The 11,508-nt window shown below is 52.5% G+C and overlaps 1 protein-coding gene across 1 annotated transcript; it reads right to left on the bottom strand.

Moving 5' to 3' along the window:
* Positions 1-9,432: 9,432 nt before the first annotated feature.
* Positions 9,433-10,398, bottom strand: LOC111945038 (olfactory receptor 14J1). Its single transcript, XM_023947736.2, is given in 1 exon segment — positions 9,433-10,398. A coding segment is annotated over 1 exon segment (966 nt).
* Between the last annotated feature and the right edge of the window lie 1,110 nt (positions 10,399-11,508).

Genomic DNA, 11,508 nt, shown 5'->3' with positions numbered 1-11,508 from the left:
CCCAGAGACTCTGTCTTAGGCTCAAAGGTCTAGGGGTGTCTTCCCTCTCAAGTCCTGCCCAGGTCATGGCAACCAGCTTGCTGGACTGGGATTGGCACACCCAGTCTCCCCAGGTCCCCGCTGCCTCCACAGTGGGGTCCTCCAGATGTTCCCTGAGCGTGGCTCGTTGTCCAGGGCTGTCTTTGCTCCCAGGTGGTAATATGATTTTAATATGCACCCATGTGCAAGTCTTTATGGGAAATGGGGAAGTTTATCCTGGGTAGCAGCGGCTAAATTACCCGATGGGTTGGGAGGGGGTAAGGGATGGGGATACAAATGCAAGGATAAAACAAGTACAAACTTCTTGACAGTGGGCCCTTTTAGGGCTTGCAACACCAAGAAGAAATAAAACAAATATGAACTCCTTAACAGTGAACCTTTTTGGGACTTACAACACCAAAACCCCTTATCCAGGGACCCAAACTGGGATTGAAACATGAACATATAATTTGAACATTGGGATTTTTATTTATAACAATATCTCCCCTCTTTTAATTTGACCAGGCATCAGCCTGTGTCAATTTGTTGTTTCAGGCTCCTGGTAGTGAAACTTCTTTATTCTTTGGTATTGGTCATATACCCTTTTTGCTGCTTTCCGCTCTGAACTTTCTAACATTAGGATCTCAGTTTTTCCCTTCTCTTGGGTTATTTCTAACGAGTTGTAGATCGTGCTGCTAGACTGTATTACTGAGGTAATTGTTCTGATCATAGATGGGATGACGCAGGGAAGAAATAACAGTCCTGCTAGTCCCGCTATACCAATGAATGCCACCTTTTTCCACCAGCCCTTAAAGGACCAGAAACTATCCCACCAATCAGTATTCAGGATCGGCATCCATTCTTGGTTCCCCAAGTAGGAGAATTTTCTGATCTCTTTAGAAATGTTCCAGATTACTTCACTTTTATCATCTATTTCTAGGCAGCATTCAGAGGTGTTGAACTTCCCACAGATTCCCCCCTCATCAGCGAGAAGGTAATCTACTGCCAGTCGGAGTTGGTACACCAGGTACATCAGGTCTGGGAGAGGTGGTCACTTATATGATCAAGAGCCAGGGCTGTTTTGTTTGATGTTATTTCAATTACAGCTTGGAGCCTGATTATTCTGTTTGACATGTATATTGGGGTCCTATATCCCCAGGACCCATCCTGGGCCCAGGTAGCTGGCCCATAAGTTCTTATTATTTCCTCCAGGGTCCAGACTGTTCCTTTCCAATTCTGGGTCCCTCCTGTGCTTATTACACACCTCTTCTTCCTTTTTAGCGGCCTCTTTAGGTTGTCATATAGTGGTACTCCAAGCTCTGAGCCAGCCTCTTTTGGGAGCAGGAAGAAAGCTGGCTTTATCACCCCAATCGTGCAGCTACCTGACCAGTCTCCTGGTAGATGTGTATAAGCTGCATCCCTGCAGATCCAAAAGAAATCATCTGGGGCTTCCCAAAAACCCTCCCTGTCTTCATAGGGGTACTCCCAATGCTTTGATAGGCTTCTAATTCCCCAGAAGGGATTGATCCCTTTTTCTGCACATTCATAAAGGTTATATCCTTTGTGATGAATGCACCCTTTTTCCCTCTTCTCTAAGGATCAATATCTTAGGTTGGGCTCCTGGGGGAACCCATTTAGTTCCTAGATTCTTCGTTATATCTTTTGCATGCCATCCGCCCCACCAGGGTTCTATATCTTTTTCCAGTTTGTAGAATACAGTCTTCCCCAATTACCTTAGCCTTTAATTCCCATTTTTCTCTTCTCCTATACCCTGGTGTTCGTTGGCCTTCCCCAGTTCATTTTAAGCTTAAAATTTCTCGAGGTTTTAAGCTAATTCCCTCCCAGGGCCAAATATCAGACATTTTAGTACTCCCACATACCCAACAATCAGTTATATTTAATTCCTTGCTTGATTCCTTCCTTTTCAACTGAATCAATGAACAAGTTCTTCCCACTCAAATTTTCCCATTCTTCATTTCCCATGCTCATGTCCACTCTTTTCTCCTTTACCACATCAGGGTCACCTTTTACTGGTTCGTTCTTTTCAAAGCACAGCCAAGTATCCCTCATGGGACAGTCTCCCAGAAGACGTTCTCTAAAAGTGGCCATATTTCTGGTAATCCAATATGTTTTTCAGTTTTCTTGGCATTCTTCTAATTGTGATTTGTTGTAACAAGAAGGACTCAAATTTGTGTGGACCCTTACCAGGGACCCTAGATTTTTCCCATCATACAAGGGATAATAACATTTTATGCAAGAGTCTGTCCCCATGGCATTGGTGAGGTGCATTGCTATCACCAGACCTACCATGAGCCTTGTGATGATCCTTTTAGGCTCCCTCCTGTCCGTGACTCACAAGAGTCCAGCAGGAACCATGTTTGATCTCCCCTGGTCTTGCCTCTTGGGGTTTTCCTCACACTTTTTTGGGAGTCTGGGTCCAAGGCTTACAGCTTTATTATTTTTTTTGTCCTTCTCCTTTTTACTGTTGTCGGTTTTGGTCTTGGGAAAAGCTGCCCAGGGAGGGATATAGTCTTGGCTAGGAAATTGGAGCCTTATTCGGGGGGGGAGGGGTTCTTTTACTTTTTCAACTAATAATAATAATAATAATAATAATAATAATAATAATAATAATAGTTACAAGTTAACCACAACTGGAAAACACCTTAACATTAGTTCACAGACTTTAAAGAAACACTTAACCACAAATGTTGCAGCCAAGAGAACACTTAACAACAACTGTTGTAATTCCAGTTCCTGATTGAGGACTTTAGTCTCTGGGTTTCCTTCTTAAGGTTATTTTCAAGTCCTTGGTGTTGGGGACAACAGTCCAGTTAGAGGGATCTTTTTCAGAGTTTACTTCCCCATCTGGTGGTGCCACTGGTCCTTTAACTCGAGTCACGTGTGTCCACCCTTTTTCCCGGGTTCTCACAGCCGTATGTGTGGTGAGTTGAAATTGGTAGGGTCCTTCAAACTTTGGAGTGAGAGGAGAGTTAGCCCAAGATTTTACCAATACCCAATCCCCAGGGTTGATATGGTGTGTGTCTACCTCTAAGGGAGGAGTTTGAGGGAGATACCCTTTTTTCCTGAGGTTTTCTAAAGTTTTAACAACAGTTTCCAAATACCTCCTTGAGGTTTCTTCCCCTTCAGTATAGTGGGCAGTGCTGTAAGGAGTAATTAGGAAGGGGAGTACAAATAACATTTCATAGGGGGATACCCCTAAATCTGCTCAAGGTCGGGTTCTTATCTGTAATAAAGCCAAAGGGAGACATTTTATCCAATCTAATTTAGTCTCCAGAGTCAGCTTGGTTAAGGTCGTTTTTATGGTCTTATTCATCCGTTCTACCCGACCGGAGCTCTGGGGATGCCATGGGGTGTGTAACCTCCACTTTATCCCCAGGGCTTCAGTGGTTTCCTGGAGAACACGGGCAGTGAAATGGGGGCCTTGGTCCGAGTCTATGTTATTGATTAACCCATACCTGGGGACAATATGTTCCAAAAGTATTTTGACTACTACTCTCGCTCTTTCATTCCAAGTGGGAAAAGCCTCTGGCCAATGGGTCAGGTGATCTACGATCACTAGCAGGTGTTTGTATCCCTGTCCTAGAGGCATTTCTGTGAAATCAATTTACACATTTTGGAAGGGTCTCTCCGCTAGTTCCCTCCCCCCTGGTACGGGTTTCGTCATCACTCGTTGGTTTACCCTTTGACACGTTACACAGCCCTGAGTGATGGCCTTTGCTATATCATAAACCCCTGTGCAGATGTTCTCCCTCAAGGAGTGGTCATTTAGACCCTACATCCCCCAATGTGTCAATTTGTGTATTTCATCCAATACCCTTTGTTGCAGTCCGCAGCTCCAGGATCTCGTCCAGGGAAGCAGCAGGATTCTGGGGACCAGCATCAAACACCAACCGAGACGGGCTCCCGTTCATGAAACCATTTATTCAGCATGGGAACAAAGTCAGGTCCAGAACAGAGAGCCCCGAACAGAGGCACAGCAGGGGTTTTGAGGGACAGAACCCCCGAGGGTTTCCACCTTTGAGGGTGGAGTTCAGGGTCAGGGACCAGTAGAAGCACAGCAAGGGAGAGCCCCTCAGGGACTCAAACCCAATCAGAACTCCTGGGCCGCCCTTCTCAAGGGGTTTGGGGTGGGACAATGTAACTCTTTGTCTCCCTGAGGCCGCTACAACACCACTATAATATTTTTTCTCCTGATCTATCATGCTGAGCACCATGCAAGGCTGTAGAGAGGTCAAGACAACCTCTGTTTTTAAAACTCTGCCCTGCAGCTATTCCTTACGGTGCTGTCAGCAGGGAAGACATTTTGTCTTCTAAAACCTTACTTCTGATAGTTTTTCCCATCTGAAAACTACCTGGGCCAGGGGCAGCACCCAGGGACCTGCCCTGCCTGGGGGAACTTATACCTGGATCTTATAACTAAGTATCAGAAACAAGGGCACACACTCTGTATTCCAGACTCCAACATTTTATTCTTATTCTTAATTTTCCATGTTTTAAGTACTACTACGTCTTCATCTACTTCAGCTTCTACCTCTTCTTCCTAATATTCCTATTCTTATTCTTTATCATTTTTTGGTTTCTGGAGGGTCTTATGCAGGTTTCAGTGGCGGGGGGGGTTGGGGTTTTTTCCTTTCCTCCTACTACTTCCTAAACACAACTTTCTTTTCTTTTGTTAGAATTGTGTGTGTTGCAGTCCAGCAGGCCGCCGTTGTGTCCTGGGAGCAACACCTCCTGTCTGTGTCCATTCCTCATGGCCAAAGTGCCCCAGGATCAGCATGGAGTCCTTTCCGGAGGAGAGGAAATGGCCTTGGAGTCCAGCAGGGAGGAGCTGGAGCCAGTGTCCCTGCAAAGGGCCAAGAGCCGTGTGGCTGTGGCCCTCGGGGACCCGGTGCAGGGGTGCCGCTGGCGGTGCCAGGCTGCCGCTGGGAGCCGATGACTTTCCAGGTGCCTTCCCGGCCGGACGATGGGCCGGGATGCGGCGCTGAGCCCCGGCAGCGAGGGTCCCCCTTTGGGTGCCGCTTTGGGCTGCCGTGTGCCCTCGGGGAGCCGCCCCGGGGGTGCCGCAGAGCGGCCGGGGCCGACTCGGCCGGCAGGGCCAGCGCAGGCCGGGGCAGCCCATGCGGCTCCCTCGGGGCGCCGGGCAGGCCGTGGGGCAGCCGCCATCTGCAGCCCGGCGCTGCTGGCAGCGGGCGCTGATCCTGTGGCTGTGCCGCAATGGAACAGCCCCCGCAGCCCCCGCAGTGCCAGCAGTGCCTGCAGTGCCCACCTCAAGAGCGAGCGGCCTTTCCTGTGGGGAAGCGGCTGCCCAGGAGCAGAGACATCTTCCACCGTGGCTTGTGCTGCCAGAGGGCCAGGCCCGGCACAGAGTTGCTCTTGCGGGCACAGCTCGGGCTCCTGGCACTCCACCCAAGCTTCTCGAGGGACAGGCAGCAGGATTCCCTCTCGGGCTAAATCTGCCCGTCTCTGCTGCCTGGCCTCTTCTCCTTCCTCGTGCAGCTCCAGGACGCTCACCTCATCCCAGTCATCGTCCTCCCGCTGCCAGGCCTTGAGCTGGCTGCACAGGATGTCGCAGTATTCCTTGCTGTCCTGAGCCAGCTCTCCATCACTGTCATCATCCCAGCTGCACCTGGAGGATTTTCTCTTTGCTTTGCCTCCAGTCACCTCCTGGCCATCCTGGGACAGCTCTTGCTTGCGGCAAGCTTCCCAGTCCAAGAGTGCCCGGCGGCTCGTGCCTTCTCCTGGGGACAGCCGCTGCTCAGGAGATTCTTCCCAATCTGAGAATTCCTGACAGTGATCGCTGTCTGCCTGCCACAGCTCCTGCTCCATGCACTCGCCCCACTCGGAGACAACTGGGGAGGGCTCTTGCTCCCTGCCCTCATCCCAGTCCTGGAAATGCCAGTAGCTCCCCCATACTTGGACCAGCTCTTGCTCAAGGCCTTCATCCCACTCAGAGAGCTCCTGGCAGCTCTGGGCTTCTCCTGGGGACAGCTGTGGCTCAGTGCAGGCTTCCCCTGGAGTCCCTTGCTGGAACTTGTTCATTTCTCCTCGGCAGAGCTCTGGCTCTTCCTCAGCGCAGGACTCCACGGCTCCTCTCCTCCCTCTGCTTGCCCTCTCAGCCTCCTCCTGCTGCTCCCTCAAGGCCTGGGCTCTCTGTGAGCCGGGCCAGGGCCTGGGGGGCTGGGACTTGGGCTTCGCCTTCTCCTCCTCCGTGCCTGCAGTCCTCTGGTGCACACAGGTACCTGGACACAGCCACTGTCCTGGGACTGACCCAGGCCCCACAAGCCCTTTATATACCCCCCAGCCGGGGCAGGGCTCTGCCATGTCACAATGGACTTTGGGCACCGCAAGGTCCCGCGTCACCACGGCCCCTGACACACCGTGCCTGTGTCACAAAGGCCACCCCGGCACCCTGTGCCTGTGTCACAAAGGGCACCCCAGCACCCCATGCCTGTGTCACAAAGGCCACCCCGGCACCCCGTGCCTGTGTCACAAAGGGCACCCCAGCACCCCGTGCCTGTGTCACAAAGGGCACCCCGGCACCCCGTTCCTGTGTCACAAAGGCCACCCCGGCACCTTTTCAACAGCCCAAGGCACCAGGAGCGGCCTGGAGCAGCCCAGGCCTTGGGGATTGCAGCCCCTTCTTCTGAGCCGCTCCTTCAAATGATCAGGAGTGGCTGGGGCCAAGTGAAGGTGCAAAAGGAGACCGTGTGTGTCTTCGTTTGAAAGACAGGGGCCTGCTAAGGGAGGCAGGAGGCTCCTTTGCAATGGAAAATGTAAACCCCCTCGCTCCCAATTATTATCCCTTTGAAAGGCACTCTCTGGCAAAGATAGGAGGACAGGAAGAACAGTTTGTGCTGCTTTTGCATGAATTGCTATTTGGTGAGCAGGGAAGAAGCCCCCCATGGAAATGATTTTACTGAGAGGAGCTGCTAAGCGAGAGCTGCCTCTGTGCCAAGCAAAATCCAAGAGCTGGCTAGCTGTGGGAACTGACTACCTATTAAAGCATTTAAAAAGCTGGATCCACCTCTGTGAGATTGACATTTTGCATACAGGCAAGCCAGGGAAATCTCTCTCTTGCTTCCACCTTTGAGGAGGTACCCGGCTGCCGGTCGGGCCGGGCCCCGCTGCACTGCGGCCCTTGCAGTCGTGCTGACAGTGGCCACAACAATCCTTAAAGCTTCAGGGTCCCCTGACACCCGGGCAACCGAGGAGGAAATTAAAGGAGCGGGTTCGCTGGAGTCCCCAAAACCAACTGGAATAGGAAAATCAAGTAGGGATGAGGCCCATAAAGCCTGCGCAGCACAGGAGCAAAGTGCAAAGACCAGGCCTAGGGGCAGACACAACAATATCTAGGGGAGGTGTGAGGGCGCAGTCTGAGGGCATGGGTCCAGACACAGACTGGGGTTAGTAAGATGCAAAATACTGTGACGAATTGCAACCAATCGGGGGAGAGACATGGGAAGATTCTAGAAACATAACTTTCAGTGGAGTGACTTGATGAACGTATGAATTGCCATCAAGCCTTTGGCAAGTGCTTCCCAAGGCTTGAACTCAAAGCCTGCTGCTTCAGGGCTGAAGTCTTTCTGGCCCTGTGTCCCAGAAGGGCTGAATCGCACAGGCTCGGCCTGGCGGGGCCGGGCTGGCCCCAGCAGTGACCGGGTGGGGACGGGAGGCTGCGGGACCCCGGCTGAGGCTGGGCCGGACCACGGCTGCTCACACCTTGCCGAGCCTAAGCTGTGCCCCGCTGCCGGCCCCGCTGAGCTGGAGTCCGCTGGGCTCCGGGAGGAGCTCCGGGTGGGTCCAGGCCCCCTCGGCCACGGCCTGTGCAGCACATGGTAATTGAAAGAAATTGGCCAGGAGACAAGACTCCTGTTTGATGCCTTTGTTAGGATTCAGCTCTTGGGGTTTGGGGGGCCCAAGGGGTTGTTTGCACCACAGCCATTCCCACACTGTCAGCTCCAAAGAGGAGACACAATTCAGCTTTGCAGCACACACTGCAGAGCTGGGGCTTCCATCCTCATGAGAGTAGCCAGTGACCTGTCGTCCTGGTTTGCTGTCTAGGGCTGTCAGTCCTTTCCAGTCCCCTTAGGTCATGGTGATGCAGGAAGATGGTTTCTAAGCAGGTTTAGGTGATGCGTCATAGCTTGCTCGAATGTTTCCTTGTCCTTTTATTCCTCTGTTAGCTCGTTGTTTTGGTGTCCTGCATGCCTTAGTTTGCATTTTACTCGGTTACACAGCTTCCTGGGAGTTTCTTTGTTCTAGTGTGGCACAGCGACCATGGGAGTTGCCTCGTTCTGTGGCACACCTTTCTAATGGGTTGCTTTTGTTAGTTGGATTTAGCCCCCATGGGAGCAGCTCTGTTACAAGGTAGCAGGGAAGTAAGGGGAAAGGGTACAGGAATGTCTCATAAGAACCTTTAAAACACTTCAGAAAGTGGTAAGTAATTAACATTACTAATAACCATCGGAGCAAACAAGGGGTACAAGGTTTACAAATGGGATAAGAACATTAACTGTACATAACTAAACACAGTATTTTATCCGGGGTGGATTTCTTGAGAGATTTTATTCATGACATGTGCCTGCAAGGATGCGGCACCTCTCTGAGCTGGGGGAGAGGCCAGGGCTGCACAGGGGGGATGTTGTTGGCAGCTCCATGAGGACGCTCTGGGACGCTGCCCTGGGGTGTCCAGCGCAGTGGGGATGGATCAGCCCCTGCTCTGCTGCTCCTTCCCATCTCCCCCAGGGACCTTGCAGAGCCCCAGCCATGCTGTTTGCCCCCAGCCTGCCCACGGCCACCCTGGGGCAGCTCACGGGGGTTTTCTGTGCTGAGCTTTGGCCTGGCCGTGTTCTTGAGAGAGCCTGGGCAAGGAGCCTGGAGCCCCCAGGCCCTGCCCTGAGGCGTCAGCGCTGCCCCAGCAGTGCCCATGGCCTGTCCCTGCTGCAGCCCTGGCACTGCCACCCCCAGGGCTGTGCCCAGCCCCGAGAGCACTCAGGCCCTGCAGCAACACCAGGGCCAGGAGGGCAGCGGGGCAGTGGCACGGGAGCAGCACTGGCAACACCAAGTGCTGCTGCTCCTGGGCACAGCTGCTGTGCCAGCACTGATCTGCCCCCAGCTCTGCACACAGACACTGCTGCTGCAGCTCCAGAGAAGGGAACAAAAGGGGCATCTCTGGAGAAAACTTTGCTGGGAGATCCTTTAGTTCCTTTAAAACCACCAAGAGCACAGGCCCTCATTGATACAGTGTGTTGCCCTGGGGAAGGTAGAAAGAAACAAAATGAGAAATGGTGCAGACAATGACATTTTATTGAAGACAGTTTTAAAAACCTAAAACAAAGAAAAAGAACCTTCAAAATTAAACCAACCTGCCAGAACTATCAAACATGACTTTTATTACATGTGATTTGGAGAAATTGGACAGCAGTTTAATGTTTTTTTAAACCATCCAGTCATCAGTGTCCACACTGCAGCCTTGAGCTCCTGGTTCCTCAGGCTGTAGATGAGGGGGTTCAGGACTGGAGGCACCACTGAGTACAGAACAGATAGGGCCAAATCCAGGGATGGGGAAGAGATGGAGGGAGGCTTCAGGTAGGCAAATGTACCAGTGCTGATGAACAGGGAGACCACAGCCAGGTGAGGGAGGCAGGTGGAAAAGGCTTTGTGCCGTCCCTGCTCAGAGGGGATCCTCAGCACAGCCCTGAAGATCTGCACATAGGAGAAAACAATGAACACAAAACACCACAATAATAAACTGCCAGTAACCACAAGAAACTCAGTTTCCCTGAGGTGGGATTTGGAGCAGGACAGTTTGAGGATATGTGGTATTTCACAGAAGAACTGGCCCAGGTCATTGCCCTGGCACAGGGGCAGGGAAAATGTATTGGCCGTGTGCATGAGAGCATTGAGAAAGGCACTGGCCCAGGCAGCTGCTGCCATGTGGGCACAAGCTCTGCTGCCCAGGAGGGTCTAGTAGTGCAGGGGTTTGCAGATGGACACGTAGCGGTCATAACACATGATGGTCAGGAGGAAATACTCTGCTGAGATGAAGAACACAAAACAAAAGACCTGTGCAACACATCCTGTGTAGGAGATGGTCCTGGTGCCCCAGAGGGAATTGTGCATGGCTTTGGGCACAGTGGTGCAGATGGAGCTCAGGTCAGTGAGGGCCAGGTTGAGCAGGAAGAAGAACATGGGGCTGTGCAGGTGGTGGCTGCAGGCTACGGCGCTGATGATGAGGCCGTTGCCCAGGAGGGCAGCCAGGGAGATGCCCAGGAAGAGGCAGAAGTGCAGGAGCTGCAGCTGCCGCGTGTCTGCCAATGCCAGCAGGAGGAAGTGGCTGATGGAGCTGCTGTTGGACATTTGCTGTGGCTGCACATGGGGACCTGTTCATGGACAAAGGACAGTGGCAAGTCAGGAGAGGCTGCTTTGAGCCAAACTTGGGCCATTCCCTGTAGATTATCCCGCTAGGACTCACCCACCCTTGATTCTGCTCTGGGAAAACTTCACCCAGGTCCCTGACTGAGCTCCAGCTGTACTGTCTGAGTGTGCCAGGAGCAGCCAGGCCCGTGCCTGGGGGCTCTCCAGGAGCCATCCCTGTCCTGCTGCTTGGGTTTATGGCCATGCAGGAGAGGGACAAGGCTGGAAATTCAGGATTTGTCAGAAGAATCACTCCTAATGCAGAAGGGCTTGTTGCCATCTGCACACACACTTCTAAAGTATAGCAGGAGTTGGTTTTAGGAATTGTTTTACTGCCCAGAGATCATTCCTATTCTCTGAGGTCAGAAATCCCCAGCATTTCTGCTGCACTCAGAATTTCCCACTGAGAGATGTGAGAGGCAAAGGATTCCCTGTGGCTTAGGGAAGGTGAGGGGCTGAATGGGCTTGATCCCAACTGCCCTGGGTTTGCACCTTTGGCTGGAATCAGAGCACAATCACACTCCTCTGTCACCCTGGCATAAACCAGACCCTGCCCAGAGCAGAGGGATCCCTGAATGTCTCACCCTCTCTATAGGTCTCTGGGCAAGGGCTCAGCACCTCCTCTGCCAAGGACACTCACGGCTCCCTTGGCAGAGCCAACAGCATTTCCTCAGCTGTGGCATCTCTGCCCTTCCCCGTGGGACATTCAGGGAACTCTGAGAGGCTCTGGCACAGATTTGCAGCCAGGAGGGCAGCTCAGAGCTTGGAAGGACACAGCAAGGAGATCCCCAGGTGTGCCCATGATGGGATCTCAGGGAGGGGGCTCAGCTCATTCCCCTTTCCCATGGACTGCTTTGCCCACAGCCCCACCGGTCACAGGGAAGCTGGGACACCCCATTCCCATGGACACACCTGCCTGGCAGCAATCCCAAGGGCAGGGCCTGACTCAGCTGCTGCAGATGCCAGAGCCTCCCTGAGAGCCCCAGGTACCAATGACAATATCAGAGCAGTGCATTTAGGCTGTTTAGGAGGCTCCCAGCAGAGACTGAGCAC

Source organism: Cyanistes caeruleus, unplaced genomic scaffold (genome assembly GCF_971803275.1).
Source record: "Cyanistes caeruleus unplaced genomic scaffold, bCyaCae1.hap1.1 HAP1_SCAFFOLD_94, whole genome shotgun sequence".
Classification (NCBI taxonomy): Eukaryota; Metazoa; Chordata; class Aves; order Passeriformes; family Paridae; genus Cyanistes; species Cyanistes caeruleus.
Note: the sequence above shows the minus strand (reverse complement) of the source record. Positions and strands in the feature narration are given on the sequence as shown.